Source organism: Piliocolobus tephrosceles, unplaced genomic scaffold (genome assembly GCF_002776525.5).
Source record: "Piliocolobus tephrosceles isolate RC106 unplaced genomic scaffold, ASM277652v3 unscaffolded_20153, whole genome shotgun sequence".
Taxonomy (NCBI): Eukaryota; Metazoa; Chordata; class Mammalia; order Primates; family Cercopithecidae; genus Piliocolobus; species Piliocolobus tephrosceles.
The window spans coordinates 1-16,548 of NW_022302259.1; the positions used below are offsets into that span (position 1 = coordinate 1).

General features: G+C 47.4%; 1 protein-coding gene and 1 pseudogene across 2 annotated transcripts; both read right to left on the minus strand.

Annotated features, from left to right (window-relative positions):
• Window positions 1-1,325: 1,325 nt before the first annotated feature.
• LOC113221084 (CREB-regulated transcription coactivator 3-like) lies at window positions 1,326-15,362 on the minus strand. Of its 2 annotated transcripts, none has more exons than XM_026450450.1 (5): window positions 15,044-15,362; window positions 7,657-7,857; window positions 7,488-7,568; window positions 5,425-5,527; window positions 1,326-4,674 (listed from the first exon to the last, which is right to left on the minus strand). In XM_026450450.1, exons 2-5 carry the CDS (start codon window positions 7,855-7,857, stop codon window positions 4,469-4,471), a joined length of 591 nt encoding a protein of 196 aa, XP_026306235.1. In that variant the 5' UTR covers window positions 15,044-15,362; the 3' UTR covers window positions 1,326-4,468. The 2 variants fall into 2 exon arrangements, with proteins under 2 accessions (XP_026306235.1, XP_026306234.1); XM_026450449.2 differs by having other exon boundaries at window positions 1,326-4,677; window positions 15,044-15,361.
• LOC111528649 lies at window positions 9,093-9,827 on the minus strand (annotated as a pseudogene).
• Window positions 15,363-16,548: the final 1,186 nt, after the last annotated feature.

The window sequence follows — 16,548 nt, forward strand, 5'->3', positions numbered from 1 at the left end:
GGAGGAGGCTTGGAGGGCTGGAGAAGGTGGTTTGGGATGGTTGATGGAAAGCAGAGGATGGTAGAAGGGGAGGATGATAGGAGACAGGCATAGCCTGGGTGGTAGAATATGGAGAAAAGCCTTACTGGAGCCAGAGAGGATTTTGGAGGGAGGGAGTGGCCGAAGGGCTTCAGGGATGCAGCTGACATCAGAGGGCCTTAGACAGAGGCAGGAGAGCAGGGAATCCTGGAGGGCTCCCTGGGGCTGCAGGCGGAAGGGAGCTGAGCAGGAGCACTCCTCCAGGAGAGGCAGGACACAGGGCTGTGGCATGAGGCGTAGCTGGTGGGGAAAGGGGTGTTTTCTGTTCTGAGGAAGGAGACTGGACATCTTCACAGGCTGATGGGGAGGCACCATCAGAGGAGGCTAAGTAGAAGGCCCCAGAACATCAGCAAGTCCTTTGGGAAGGTCAGATTGATGTGGAAATGGGACCTTGTAAGGCGGAGGGACGCTGGGGAAGGCGTGACGGGTTATGGGACGGAATGGGGAGCAGGTGGGACATGGAGGGAGCTGACCCAGGTGGCCTGGATAGGAGGCAAGAAGCCCTCATGTGGTCTGATGAGTCTTGAGGAAAGAATGGCGTGGGTGCCCCATGCGGCAGGAGAGGGCTGGGTCAGCACAGCCTGGAAGTGCTGGTTCTTCCCACAGGGCTCCCAGCAACAGAAAGCTCAGCCTGAGTGATGTGGTGGCAGGTCTTGAGGAGGAAGAGTGGTGTGGTGGCAGGAGAAGAGGCCTGTGGCTGTCACGTAGGCCATGAGCCAGGTGGGGCCGGGCAGAAGCAAGGAAAGCTAGGAGAGGACGGGCAGGCTGAGAAGAGGGGACAGGGAAGAATTCTCAGTGGGGTCAAAGAACAGGGTGTGTGCGGACCAGAGTGGAAGTGGGGTCTCAGGAAGTTATAATCAGAGAGACAGGATTTCCAAGTAAGATTTCAGGAGACAGTCACCTTTATGACAAGCGCTGGATGTGGCTGTTCGCGTTGAACCCTGCTGGGATGGGGGTCTGGGGAAGGGACAGGGCTAGAGGCCAACCCAGGACGGAGCATCTGGTGGAGGAAGGGCGGTGGGCAGACATGTGGAGGGGTGCTGGCTGCGGAGGCAGGAGACTGAGCTGCCTCCAGCTAAGGGAACTGAGTGCCCCTCCATGTATAACAAGAAGGCCTGACCCACAGCTGGTGCAGGGCCTGCCTTGCCAAGGCCCCAAATCCCAGCTGCAGGCTGAGCTGTGCAGGAGGCGGTGAGAGCAAGGCTCCCCATCAACCCCTCATCCAAGTGAAGAAAAACACCACCAAATGCAGAGACAACCTCATTGTGCTGCTTTTAATTACGAAAGATGTAAAATGATGCATTATAAAACTTGGAAGCAACTTTATACAAATTCCAATCTTTAAATATGGTTGAACAGGGTGCCCTGGGGGTCAGGACACTGGCAGGAAGTCTGATTAGTTGCTGGGATGGTCCCATCCATGAAACACTGGACACATGCTGGGAACCATCTGTGCATAAATCAGAAGAGCCAACAAGAGTGGGAATGGGAAAGGTCTGCAAATACGCATATGGACTTGAAGATACAACATCAGCTCAGGTAATATACAGCTCAGGTAATATACAGAAGAAATGAAACAGGAGAAACAGGACAAAGGAGAATTCATGACATGATCAAGAAACCCTTCTAACGCTCTATGTCCTAAAACCCACAACCATACAGAAAGAAAAAATGGAAATGCAGACAGGTTTTTAGTTCTATGCTGTTTAACTGCTATAAGTGAGAGTAGTACAATGATCGATTTCTTGTGACAACACTAAATATTGAAAAATAGTTTACTATGAAGTATGCAGCTGCTTCAAATGCTGAGGACCACACCTGGTTTTGTTACAAAGGCCACAGTGAGTGCAGGCTCACGTGCTGCGGGCCAGGGCGACCCTGCCCGTGGGGAGTCCTCCACACCTTCTAGGCAGAGTGGGTTGTACAACGCCCAAAACCTTTCACAAGAAAAGACTGCACTCGTAGACCTAAGGACAAACTGAATTCAGTGCTAAACCATATTGCCCCTACTATACGCCCCCAAATAAATCCCTTCCCTTGGAGGCCTGTTTTCACAAGTCACCTGGAGAACCCCTGTGGGGCAGTGGGGTTCACTGTGTAGGTCTTGGGGTCTCCTGTTGCCAGGCAGGGTGGCTGCTGTGCAGACAAATTGAACTGGGACCCTGATATGATGATACCCACGGGTAAGGCACTATGTGAAAAGTGGACTATGCTGAGAACTGTTTTATAAAAACACAACTCTTATAATATCAGCACCATCCCCTGTTGGGAGTGAGATCAGGTTTGGGAGCCCTTTGACACAGGAGCTGGCTTTTTTTGGCACACTGGGGAGCTGGGTAGCATTGCCACTAAAGGCTCTTTAACAAAAAGTCTCCCCTCTGAGGTCTCGAGCACAAAGGGATCTGAAAGTGTAACTGGGAACAGGGCTGGCAAGGGCAGGCCAGCAGGCCCTTCCTGAGCTGGAAATCAGGCGAGGAGAACTCTGGTTTGATTTCCCAATTCCACAGCAAAGATTTGGGGCAAATGTGAAACAGATTCCAGAGGAAGGTGGAGGGGCACCCCATGAGGGTTATTTTAAAGATTAGAGGCAAGGTCAGAAGATAGAAATGGAATGAGGTCTGGAGAGGCTAACCAGCCCAGGCTCTTGTGACGATGGCTCCTTTTACATAAGGGACAGGTGTGCCAGATTCAGACCCTCATTGTACAGCCTTGCTCCTCTGGGTGGAGCCGTCCAGCGACCCTCAATACACTCCAGGGTCTCCTGGAAGGGCAATGGCTGTCCAAGCAAAAATCCTGGCATCTTTCGTCTCTCCTTCAGGGTTCTCCTCCTCTCTACCCTGTCCTCTCACAGCCTAGATCCCTCCCCTGCAGTGCTCTGCCCCCTTCAAACCTACTGGCTTCACCTAAGTTAGAGGAGGCAGGCGGTGGTTGAAATCTGGTCCATCTATTTTATGAGAGGGTATTAATGACTAATGATGGTTCCATGAATTAGGCCTTCGTTTTACTATAAACTATTTTTTCAACCTTAAAGAATGAATCTCTACTTGAAGCAATTTAGAGCCAAACATGGATCTGAGAGGGAGGATCTTCCTGGGTGGGGCCCAGACAGGGTCCCTCAGGGCCCTCACCTGCTCAGCCCTTTCGGATGTACTCAGAAGACAGCTCCCACCCACCCGCATGGAGCACAGCCCAAGGAGAACGCAGTGCCCGGCTTCACTGTGATTTGGTCACCTAGTGTTAAAAGCATATTAAAGTGCATGCTTCACCATAGGCACGAGTGCTAGAAAAGCTAAAGCTCTGAGAAGATTTGGCAGGGAAGGGGGATAGCTAGAGATGAGCCTGCCTTACAGCATGGCGGACGCAGTCATTCATCCTGCACTGCACACGCTGTTCTGCAGCACTCACTTGAGCACACGAGTGTGCTGCCACGCACGTGTTAGGTGCTATGGGTTCAACAATGAATAAGGCACTGTCCCCGCCCTCAAGGAGCTTATGGTCTCGGGGGGTGACATTAAACTCCCAGCCCACAGAGCCACAGCTCCTCCAGCTGCTCTTAGTGGGGAGGTCTGTGCTTGTCCGGAGTTTGTCTGGAGGCCACTGAGTGTGAGATAGCTGCGGTCCCTGACTTCCTTCCCCACTCCCCAAGAAGGGGCATAGTTCTCTTCAGGCTCATCAGTGCCAGGGGACTCTTTTCAGTGACTGATAAAATGGTCTTCCTCTTCCTCTCGTCCATAAGGAAAAGGTGTACTTCTCTGAAGCAGCAGAAACCAACTGGGAGAAAATGAAAATTAGCCTTCAGTTTGCCTAACTCAAGCCTGCTTTCGGACTTGTGGCAAAAACTTCTTCATGTCGTAAATCAGGCATGGCAGAGAGCCGTGGGGTCCGCTCAGCCTGGGAATGTCCCCTGCTGGAGGGCCTTGCCCTCTGGGTCAGGTCAGAGCAGGCATCGAGGTGCCCTCTCTGGGCCACCACTCCAGGCTGAGCCTCCCACTCCGGACTCGCCTTCGGTGCAGCCGGAGATCAGTGGTTCTGAGCACTACACAATGCCACGGAGGCCTCCAGTGACATGATATTTCCTACTCTTACACGTCGATGGACTGGAAGGCCAAGAAAAAGATGCAATGGAGGTGAACTTTCCAGTTCATGGGAAGCTCCAAGCAGCCTGCCTGCTGCAACATGACTTTGGCCACAGGCTGGAGAGGCAGTACATAGCTGTGTGATCTGGAGGATGCCACAGTGTCTGAGATGGGACCTCATCTGAAAGCCTGGAGCCGTGGCATTGGTTCCTTCTATGTCAAGATAACGAAAGCCAGCAGTCAGCTGGCTCCATTCTATTCCATTCTATTTTGGCTGTTGCAGAAAAACATTCTTCTGTTCCACCGCCTTCTGTTCACAGTCTGTCAGCTCGAAACGTCTCTTCAACAGAGGGGTCCAGCAGGCCCATGCTGGAGTCACTTAACATGTTGAGTCCGTCCAGGCTCAGGGGTTCAATCTGTAGCTCCTCTTCCAGTGGAAATGGAGTGTCCACGTTCAGGCTGACCTCCGGCAGGCCTGCCAGCGCACTGTTGAGGTCTTTGAACAGGTTGGTGCTGGAGTCTTCTGAAAGGGGTGGCCAGAGAGGAAAACAGTACGCTTAGGAGGCATGAAGGCTCCAGGCTACTAAGCAAACCCAGCTGATGACGGTCCCCTAAACTGCTATCCCACACGTCCTTACCACCCCTAGGCCCACAGTTCTTGTCCTGGAGTCTACATTCTTGTCAGTCAGTTGCACAACTCCCAATTTTTGCAAGTTTTTTTCCTTTTGAATAGTCATCAGTCACCTAAGATGAAATCTTTCTTTTTTTTTTGAAACAGTCTCACTCTGTCGCCCAGGCTGGAGTACAGTGGCACTATCTCGGCTCACTGCAAGCTCCACCTCCCGGGCTCACACCATTCTCCTGCCTCAGCCTCCCGAGTAGCTGGGACTACAGGTGCCCGCCACCACACCCGTCTAATTTTTTTTTTGTATTTTTAGTAGAGACGGGGTTTCACTGTGTTAGACGGGATGGTGTTGATCTCCTGACCTCATGATCCGCCCGCCTCGGCCTCCCAAAGTGCTGGGATTACAGGTGTGAGCCACCGTGCTCGGCCAGATGAAATCTTTCAGAAAAGGCTTTGACTGCCAGGCCCACCGCCCTGCGTCACGGTCTCTGAGGCTGGACACCTGCATCTCAAAGAGTCAAGTCGACCCAGGCAACGTTCGCTTTTTGCTTTATATAATATTATGTTGTTTAAACTATCTTATGAAGGTACCTAAACACACAACAAAATAAAAGCAGTAAAGAAGCTGAGGGGTGGCTCACTCACCTGTCAGGATGGTGTTTGGGAAACTCCCGCAGTTGGAATATGGGCTTGGTCTCAAATGAAAAGAATCCTGCAGTTCTCGGGAACCTTGTTGCACCAGAGGCACCTGGAAGCATCAAAGGTCACGTGAGGAAGGCCACACCTCTGCTTCCAAGGAGGAAGGGAGTATTGCAATGTGCTCCCAGAGCAAAACCTGACTTGCGAACTAATACATATTCCCTTCTTTCCAGGATCCCAGAGTGCTTTGCTCTTGTGGTGATGTATGTATGATATTCTTGTCAGGGAGGCAGATGCTGAGGTGGAGGAGGGGCCCTGAAGCTCACAGCGCGGTGACTTTTCCCCAGCCCACTACACCATCCCAAGAGACACCAGTGGTCATGGTTTCTGTGGCCCCTCAGACATGTCTCCTCAGCCTCACCAAGGCCTTTGTAAACTGCCTTCTGTGGGAACCCTTCAAAGGCTCTGTCTATAACCAAGAAAGTATGGATTCTTTTCTTCCTTGGTTTCTTTCTTCCTGTTTTTTCTTTAAAGATAGGGTCTCTGTTGCCCAGGCTGGAGTGCAGTGTCGCCATCTCGGCTCACTGAAACCTCCACCTCCCAGGCTCAAGCGATCCATCCACCTCAGCCTCCCAAAGAGCTGGGACCACATGCCACCATGCCTGGCTAATTTTTGTATTTTTTGTAGAGACGGGGTCTTGCTGTATTTTAGCCAGGCTGGTCTCAAACTCCTGAGTTTAAGCAAGCCACCTACCTCGGCCTCCCAAAGTGCTGGGATTATGGGCGTGAGCCACTGCGCCTGACCTATTCCCTGGTTTCTAGAAAACTGAGAAAGTGGAAGCCTTTCCTTTTCACACTCAGAAGGAGGAAACTCAGGCAAGCTTCTCCTTATGAGAAAGCCTCTATGAGGACTGGTTATAACTGTGGCCAATTTTAGGTTCCTTTCCTGAAATTAATTTTCTAAGCCATTTAAAAAAATGTCTCAAAAGAAGAAGTTTCCATCATTTTTCAGGGAGACACTGATTCCCATCTAGACTAAAATGGCTCTTTAGAAAACATGGAGGCAAGGAGGATTGGTTCTTGCCACAAAGCTTCATCTGTGGCCTACTTAGGAAACAGCTATCTTAATTTATTTTATTAAGTTCTTGGCCGGGCACAGTGGCTCACACCTGTAATCCCAGCACTTTGGGAAGCCAAGGCGGGTGGATCACTTGAGGTCAGGAGTTCAAGACCAGCCTGGTCAACATAGTGAAACCCCATCTCTACTAAAAATACAAAAATTAGCTGGGCGTAAGGGTGCACGCCTGTAACCCCAATTACTCAGGAGTCTAAGACATGAGAATCGCTTGAACCCAGGAGGTGGAGGTTGCAGTGAGCCGAGATCATGCCACTGCACTCCAGCCTGGGCGACAGATTAAAAAAAAAAAAAAAAAAAAAAGTTCTGGAAACTGTTCAACCCTTCTTCCACTCCTTAATCCATCGGAGGGCCCAGTCCATACTTACTGAATACTATTGAATACCATAAAATCTAGGAATATTAAAAATAGTCAAGTTAGGGAGAAACTAAACTGTAAAAGCAAGTGGCCGAGTTGAAAATACCTTACAGAAGGAGCTCCCCTCACTCCCCAGGACTGAGGTCTCCCCAGGAGGCCACACGCTGTGCTAGGTGCACCAGCCTGGGTTCAGGCAAAATGCGGCGCCACCTTCTGACCCTGCGGTGGGAGCAGGTGCCACCCTCCCTATGCCTCAGTTTCAACATGAGGGCACTGAGGAGGCGGGTGCTGTGTCCCTTCCAGCGTTCATGATTTTACAGTTCTACAACGAGAGTGTCATCAAGTCTCCTGCCAATTATTCCAGTAGTTCCTCTGCTGAAGCCTGATACTAAATAACACAGCCAAAGCCAGCGTTTTAGGGCCAAAGAAGATGAAAGGCTCTTCTAGCCACAGAACACATCCAGAACCAGGGAAGTGGCATGTTTGGTCTGCTTGGTTCTGAGTTCTACACAATGAACAACCTACATGGTACAGTTTATGCACCAAGGGAGGGGAAGGCAGGGGTGATCCACCCACCTGTTGAGGAAAGGCAGGGCCTGGCCTCATGGACTGCTGGTCAAAACCCACATCTGGGAAGAAGTTGGTCAAAGATGAGCCCTTCAGAGAGTAAGGAGGTGACCATTTAGCTTGGAACTTAGAGCAAAACAAGCATTCCCTCCGCACCAACACTGCTGCCAGGACTCACCTGGGCTGGGAGAAGCTGAAAGTCTGACTGTGGCAGTGAGGAGGCTGCCTGGGGCTGCTGGGCAGGGGCCTCAGGGGTGCGGGACTGCTGCAGGAGGGGCTGGGTGAGCTCCTGGGGCGCAGGGTAAGGGGGTGGCGGGGACACCTGGGCTTGAGCTTCTGTGGGCAGGAAGGAAAGGTGGCTTCGGTCTGAGGACACCATCTGCAAAACAAACACACAAAGCCACTAATGAGCTTCTGCGTTTCTAGTGTTAAGTCTTTTAGGATTAGGAAATGTCAGAGTGAGAGGAAGCCTGAGGTTTCCCTCACCGCGGTGTCCTGTGCAATGTTGTGAGAAGCCCGTTTCTCTTCCTTTAAAGTATATCTCAAATTTTACTTCCCCACAAAGCATGTTCCATTCAATGACCAGTTCTATTGTCTTAAAATAACTAAACAAGAAAACAGTCAATTTAATCAATTTCCTTTCAGTTTTCTCCGTGAAAATCATGTTTTGTTTTGTTTTTTTTTTATAGCCATATCTTCTGGTTAAAAGTGGAAGATTGAAAAAGGCCCTTAGCTCTGCCATCTCCCCAAACCCTGTTAAGACACTACAACAACATTAACCAGCAATAAGCATTAATAAATAACACTAAACTATAACACAGAACACTAAATGATAACAAACAACACGAGGACAAAGATAACGGGAGAGAAGAAAATGGCGACAAAAGCTGGAAAATGAGAAGCAGATGGCCAAATGGTAACTGGCTTAGCAGAACTGAGAAAACCCAATGCTAAGCTGGCAGTGAGGAAAAACCAGGAGGCAATCTCATTTATAGCACTAAATCCCCACAGGGCCCTGGGACTGGGGACAGCAGGGAGCAGAGGCTGAAGCTAAAACCAGGAGGTTCTGGTCAAAGTTTGTGTAAGGGGCAGTCGGACCTGCAGAGCCCTCGCCTTGAGTGTGCTTCCACACGCTGGCCCCCACCACCCCGCCGCCTGCCAGGAGACTGGAAGGTTCCACTCCTGAGAATAAAACTAAGGGACTCTGGATATTAGAAGGTGAGGCACTTTACTGAAAACACAGGGTGTAGAAGCAACTTCATGATCAAATCTTAAGATCTCCACCTTTCTTTCCCAACCTGGCTCTCAGGATGCTGGAATCCAGATATGCCGAGGTGGGACGTTGGAAGAGTGTCCTTTAGGGAACCTGACAAGGCCTGAGAGAGAAAATCTTTTTTTTTTTTTTTTTTTTGGAGACAGAGTCTTGCTCAGTCGCCCAGGCTGGAGTATAGTGGCACAATCTTGGCTCACTGCAACCTCCGCCTCCTGGGTTCAAGCAATTCTCCTGCCTCAGTCTCCTGAGTAGCTGAAATTACAGGAGCATGCTAACACGCCTGGCTAATTTTTGTATTTTTAGTAGAGACGGGGTTTCACCATGTTGGCCAGGCTGGTCTAGAACTCCTAACCTCAGGTGATCCTCCCGTCTTGGCCTCCCAAAGTGCTGAGATTACAGGTGTGAGCCACCGCGCCTGGCCAGAGAAGATCATAAAACTTATGACACCAGAAATTTCCCAAGGAAATGACCAAGCTAGATCATTCTACAATGAAGACCACACTCAGCAGTCCTGCCCACATACACAGAGCTGCCAGCCAGCTTCTCAGTGTCCTGTTTTCTTTCTTTTTTTTTTCTCATTTACATATTTTTATTTGGAAATGTTTATATTAGTACAAGGAAACAATTTTGGAGACACTGCATGTCATTAGTTATCACTAGTTTATTACAAAAGAGAAATATGGAAATGATTTACATGATGAAAGATTTCAGAACGTCAGTGGAATGGGCATCTTCACATCGATGCCATTTCAATAGTGACTTATTTCAGTCTATGTACTTTCCAAGAATGTCACCGTCTCTGAATAGGAAATAATCCTTGTCATCTAGAACTATTTTGGTGCCTCCATATTCTAGGAGAAGAACTTTATCTCCAACTTTCATGCTAACTGGCTGAATCTCTCCACCCTTTCCTTTAGATAACCCGATCCAACAGCGACTATTGTTGCTTGCAGTACTTTTCCTTGCGATTTTTCTGGAAGCATAATGCCTCCTTTGGTTACAGTTTCAGCAGCACTCCTTCCAACCAATACTCGGTCAAAGAGTGGAAGAAACTTTCTAAACACTTGTCCCGCCATGACTCCCTTCGCCTCAGACTCGTACTCTGCTCTAGCGTAGCACTGCAAGGAGAGAGCCCCTCAGTGTCCCGTTCTTAAACGTGAGCAGAGCACCGAAGATCACCAAGCCCCGAGGAAACCATCTGCCATGAAAGTCAGAAGCCAAAGCAGACACACACAATCTTGGAAAGATGTGTGTGCAGGAAGAAGTGGTTGTGAAAAAAACAGAATCAACATGACAATATTTAGGCTACTAAGAAAATCCTTATCTATTAGAGATACATATTGAAACATTCGCAATTTTTAAAAGCAGGGTATGGATGAAACAAGATAACAAAGCTGGCATGGTGGCTCACGCCTGTAATCTCAGACTTTGGGAGGCTGAGGCGGGTGGATAACCTGAGGTCAGGAGTTCGAGACCAGCCTGGCCAACGTGGTGAAACTCCGTCTCTACAAAAATTAGCCAGGTGTGGTGGCGTGGACCTGTAGTCCTAGTTATTTGGGAGGCTGAGGCCAGGAGAATGGTTTGAACCTGGATGGCAGAGGTTACAGTGAGCTGAGATCACACCACTGTACTCTAGCCTGGGCAACAGAGCAAGACTCCGTCTAAAAAAAAAAAAAACAAAACAAAAAAAAAGTTAATTGTTGAGGCTAGATGATGGGTATAGGAGGACTTATTGTATTATGTTCTCTACTTTTCATGCAATTAAAAATTTTATTATAAAAATGAAGATAAATTAGAAAAAAATGACCACTAAAAACCTTAGAAAAATATGATATTGCATCTGTGGAATATGTATGATGCTATTAAAAAGGAACACTGAGAGAACAAAAAAGAACTCATAGCAATTTTAAAATGAGAGCAGAAATGAAAAACTCAACAGAAGGGTTGGAAGATAAAGCTGAGACACTCTTTCAGAAAGCAAAGCAAAACAAACAAGGAAGCAACCACAGAGAAGGAAAAGAGGAGAGAGAGAAAATAAGGATATTAGAGGAAAAGTCCAGGATAGTCAACATTCGTAGAGTTCCAGAGAGAGAACAGAGAAAACTGAAGGGAAGAAATCACTGAAGAAACTTTATTTCAATGTTCTTTAACATTTCCCAGAAATGAAGGCTGTGAGTTTCCAGATTGAAGGAACCCACCAAATATGCAGACTCACGCCAAGCCACATTATCTTGAAGTTTCAGAACATTGGGGACAAAAAGATCTTACAAGCCTGGGGCGGAGGGGGGATTCCATGCAAAGTGTTAAGAGTCAGAATGGCACTGGATTTCTCAATAGCAACTTAGAAATGAAAAGGCAATCGATTCCAAGGGAAAATTATTTCAAATTTAGAATTCTATATTCAGCCAAATAATAATTACATGGTAGATCAAATAAAGACATTTTAAGTCATACAAAGTCACAGGCACTCTTTCCTATAGAGCTACTAGAGAATTTATTTTTGAATGTATTGAGATCTGCCCAACTCCAAGAGTTGGGGACTGAATTAGTAATACACATAAACACGTACAGATAACCAGGCTAACAAAAAAAGTCAGACATTTATTAACTCCCAGGAGGAAAAAAATTCTCATTTTCTTATTTCATGGTATACTATATGTCAACTCTCACTATAAAAACACTAAATATTGAATATTGCTCTAACCAAAATTATAATAAATGAGGAAGGTGGGTAGGAAATTGTGTGTGTGTGTGTGTGCTCATGTGCGCACATATGTGTGTGGTGGGGTTTGTGGGAGAGTGGAAAGAGAACTAAATTCTAACCTTCATTGGTAGGATGTCATTAGATAATGCCTAACACCAAAAATGTAGAACAAAAAATGCCTAAAACAACATGGTTAGGCCGGGTAAGGTGGCTCATGCCTGTAATCCCAGCATTTTGGGAGGCCGAGGCGGGCAGACTGCCTGAGGTCAGGAGTGCAAAACCAGTCTGGCTAACATGGTGAAACCTCATCTTTACTAAAAATACAAAAATTAGCCAGGCGTGGTGGCACACACCTGTAGTCCCAGCTACTTGGGAAACTGAGGCAGGAGACTCGCTTGAACCTGGGAGGTGGAGGTTTCAGTGAGCTGAGATTGCACCACTGAGCCCCAGTCTGGGCGACAGAGCAAGATTCTGTCTCAAAATAATAATAATAATAATAATAATAATAATAATAATAATAATAATAATAACAACAACAACATGGTTATACCAAAGAGATTAACTAAAATGCTTGACGGTAGCCATCTCTAGGCAGTGAGAAATATGCCTAAGGACAGGGGGAAAGACCACTGTTTGTCTGTAACAAGTCCTTTAGAACTATTTGACATTTTAAACTACATGCATGAGTAACATTCACTTTTCAAAGTTTCCTTTTTTTAAGAGATAGGGTGTCACTATGTTGCCAAGGCTGGTCTTGAACTCTGGGCCTCAAGCAATCCTCCAGTCTCTGCCTCCTGAGTAGCTGGGATTACAGTCAGAACCACTGTGTCCAGCAACATTCACTAAAAAAAAAATTCTAAATATTAAACAAATTAAAAACACATCTGAAAGGGGACACTCTGGCCAGACAGTCTCCTTAAAACGTAGCTAAACAGCAAGAATACTTTTAGATCTTATAAAAGAATCTTGCAAAATAAAATTAAAGGCAATTCAATAACATAAGAACCATGAAAACAATAATTATGGACTAGCCTGGGCAATACGGTGAAACTCCATTCTACAAAAAAAAAAAAAAAAATACAAAAATTAGTTGGGTGTGATGGCGTACACCCGTAGTCCTAGGTACCTGGGAGGTTAAGGTGGGAGGATCACCTGAGCTCAGGGAGTTCAAGGCTACAGTGAGCTGTGATCGTGCCACTGCACTCGAGCCTGGCTGAGAGTGAAATGCTGTCTCTAAAAAAAATAAAAATAAAAATTATGGCAGGGCACAGTGGCTCATGCCTGACACAAGGCACACTGGCTAATTCCAGCCCTTTGGGAGGCTGAGGCAGGAGGATCACTTGAGCCCAGGAATTTAAGACCAGCCTGTAGGCTGGGCGCGGTGGCTCAAGCCTGTAATCCCAGCACTTTGGGAGGCCGAGACAGGCGGATCACGAGGTCAGGAGATCAAGACCATCCTGGCTAACACGGTGAGACCCCGTCTCTACTAAAAAATACAAAAAACTAGCCGGGCGAGGTGGCGGGCGCCTGTAGTCCCAGCTACTCGGGAGGCTGAGGCAGGAGAATGGCGTAAACCCGGGAGGCGGAGCTTGCAGTGAGCTGAGATCCGGCCACTGCACTCCAGCCTGGGCGACAGAGCGAGACTCCGTCTCAAAAAAAAAAAAAGACCAGCCTGGAAAACATAGGGAGACTCTGTTTCTTTCTTTTCTAAGTTTAACTGAGACAGAGTAACTCTGTCACCCAGGCTGGAGTGCAGTGGTGCAATCCTGGCTCACTGCAAACTTCCGTCTCCAGGGTGCAAGCAATTCTCATGTCTCAGCATCCCGAGTAGGTGGGATTACAGGCGTGAGCCACTACGCCCGGTAATTTTTGTATTTTTAGTAGAGATGGGGTTTCGTCATGTTGACTAGGCTGGTCTCAAACTCCTGCCCTCAAGTGATCTGCCTGCCTTGGACTCCCACAGTGCTAGGATTATAGTTGTGAGGCACACACCCAGTCCAGGGAGACCCTGTTTCTACAAAAAAATTTTTTAAATTAGCTGGGTGTGGTGACATGGGCCTGTAGTCACAGTTACTTGAAGAATCCCAGCTGAGGCAGGAGGATCGCTTGGGCCCAGGAATTCAAGGCTGCAGGGAGCCATGATCGTGCAACTGTGCTCCAGCTTGGGTGACACAGTGAAACTTAAAAACAAAAATTATGAAATGTCCTCTCACCCTTGCCCAAAAGAGATTACTCATACAATCAAGATGCCACAGCTAGTAATTGGTAAAAAGAGACTAATAACAAGATCCTCTAACTCTCTGTTGTGTTCTGTCAACTCTTCCTTCTAAATCATTATTAGTTTATGGCGAGGAATGATGCTGTAACAGATAGAGGATATGACCAAAGGTTAAAAATACATTCCTCGATGATTACGGTAAGGAGAACCACCTCTGAGTTTAGAATTTATAGGACGTTTCAACCCCTGTGTTTCTATAATGGGCTTTGCTTTGCTTTTCTTTTGAGAGAGGGTCTCACTCTGTTGCCAGGCTACAGTGCAGTGAGGCTATCTTGGCTCAATGCAGCCTCGACCTCCTGGGCTCAAGCGATCCTCCCACCTCCGCTCTGGAGTAGCTGGGACTACAGGCGCGTGCCACCTCACCCAGCTAATTTTTCCACTTTTTTGTATGGGTGTGTGACTTTTAAATGTGCCTCTTTCTCAACAGACTTCTTTTCATCCTTACAAAGAGATATAATCCTCAATATACTTAGTATTTAATGAACAATAAAAGTATTGTTTCTCAAATCTGTAGACAATTAGGGAGGAGGTCTAATTCGCTATCAAAGCTTCAGGAAGGTATTAAATGTTTTCTTTGGCTTTCCCCTATGGCTTAATGTACTTACAGAGTCAATGACTGATTTTTCCATGCCAACTTTGAAATCCTAACCTGGTTTCCCTTAGTTATCTTAGATTTCTCTGGATGGCATTCTCTTTAACCTACTGTTCCTCTCAACCCCAAGTTTGTGAGTTAGTGACTGTAGATTGGTCAACATTTGCTTAAAGAGTAATGAGCACAGCCAATCTGCTATTATTCTAATAGAAAATCATTAATTAGGCTGGCCATGGCTCATGCCTGTAATCCCAGCACTTTGGGAGGCCACGCTGGGAGGACGGCTTGAGCCCAGGCATTTGAGACCAGCTTGGGCAACATATCGAGATCTTGTCTCTACAGAAAAAATAAAAAAATTAGTCAGGTATGGTGATGCATGCCTGTGGTCCCAGCTACTCTGAAGACTAAGGTGAGAAGATCGCTTGAGCCCGGGAGGTGAGGCTGCAGTGAGCCGTGATTGTGCCACTGCACTCCAGCCTGGGCGACAGAGTAAGACCCTTTCTCAAAAAAAGAAAAGAAAATCATGAATTCACTCTGCATTATTGACACTTCTGCTCTGCTCTGATTTCACATATAAGAGTGAACAGATTGCACTTGAGGCCTCGTGGGTGCTTGCTGTAATAATGGGTGTAACCCAAAATAGTAAAGAGGAGGAATGCACTTCCTATATCTTGCAGTCTGTTTCACTGTAGTGGTTGGTCTGTGTGTGTGTGTTTACCTGGGAGGTAGGATATGGGGCCAGTGGGCTGGTTGAAGACAGCTGTCTGCTGAAACCTTGATGTGCTTCGGGGCCAGGAGAAAGCGTGAGAGGGCTGACGGGAGGCTGCCGACGCCGAGACGGGCCACTGAGGTTTGTGGTGGAAAGAGATGGGTTGCTAAGGGAAAATAGACGGAGCGAAGGGTGAAGAGCAGATGCATTGGGAACAGATGTCTGTGGGTGGTTATTTAGGGAAGAGGAAAGCACAGTCTTATTGAGCGTGGCTTGGATGGAGGGGTTACTCCGAGAACTCTGGAGACCTGGAAGACAACAAATTCACAAGTTACTTATAATTTTAGACCAAATTTTTTGTTTTCCAAAAATGAAAGAAAACTGTCTACTGTCACATGCGACAATGATTCTATAGGTAAAGGAGCTCCTGGACAGCTCTCCTACAGGGACAGCATCTGATGCACCAATGGCAAGGAAAAGATGCCCCTGCACTAACAGAGACGGAGCCACCAAGATGAGAATGATGTTTTCCCATGAGGGGGGAGATCGTCTCAACAACTCCTAGGTGCACAAAACTAGGTAAACCGGGGGGTAGCAGAGGCAAATGTTCCAGGTGCTTGGCCCAGAACCAGGGAAAGGACCCTAGGTCTGTACAACAAATTCTGTTTAGAGCCCCTGAAGGTCTCTGTCCCAAGCACACTGCCTGCATCCCCTGCTACCTTTGGAGAGCATCCTTTCATGGCAAGTCATGGTCCTTGAGGAGCTGTCTCGGTGGTCTTTAAGTACCCTCAACACACTAGGGAGTCATAGGAGGGGACACTTCCCTGTATCTCCCACCCCAGGATCCCTCTTTGATTTTCTGTTTCCCAGGAAATGGTTCATCACAGTCTATTCCAACTCGAAAAGGAAGTTTTCGCTGATGCTTTATTTGGGGGACGGGGTGAATTTTATCATGAGTAAGGAAGTTTGGGAGAGAGATTTTTGCAGCGTAGGCTGCTAGGGCATGAGCTCCGTGAAGCTGGAGATCCTGTCCTATCTCCTGCTGGTTCCTCAGCACCTGGCACAGGGCCTGGCACAGAGCAGCTTTGCTCAGTGAATCAATTATTCAGCTGCTGATGCTGTGTGTATCTCAACTGGCAATACCTATGTTTTAACCTTCAGCCCATCTTGTACCAGCAGCTGGGGTGAGCAGAACTATGTATTGTTTTGTGTTGACAAAAAATTTAAGTGTTTGATAAAAGTTATGGAAAGGAAGAAATGACAAAAATCCAGCATTTTGAGCTGGCAAAATTATTATAATTATCATTATTATAATTATTATTATTTTTTGAGATGGAGTCTCACTCTGTCGCCCAGGCTGGAGTGCAGTAGCGCGATCTTGGATCACTGCAAGCTCTGTCTCCCGGGTTCACGCCATTCTCCTGCCTCAGCCTCCCGAGTAGCTGGGACTACAGGCGCCCGCCACCACGCCTGGCTAATTTTTTTGTATATGTTAGTAGAGACGGGGTTTCACC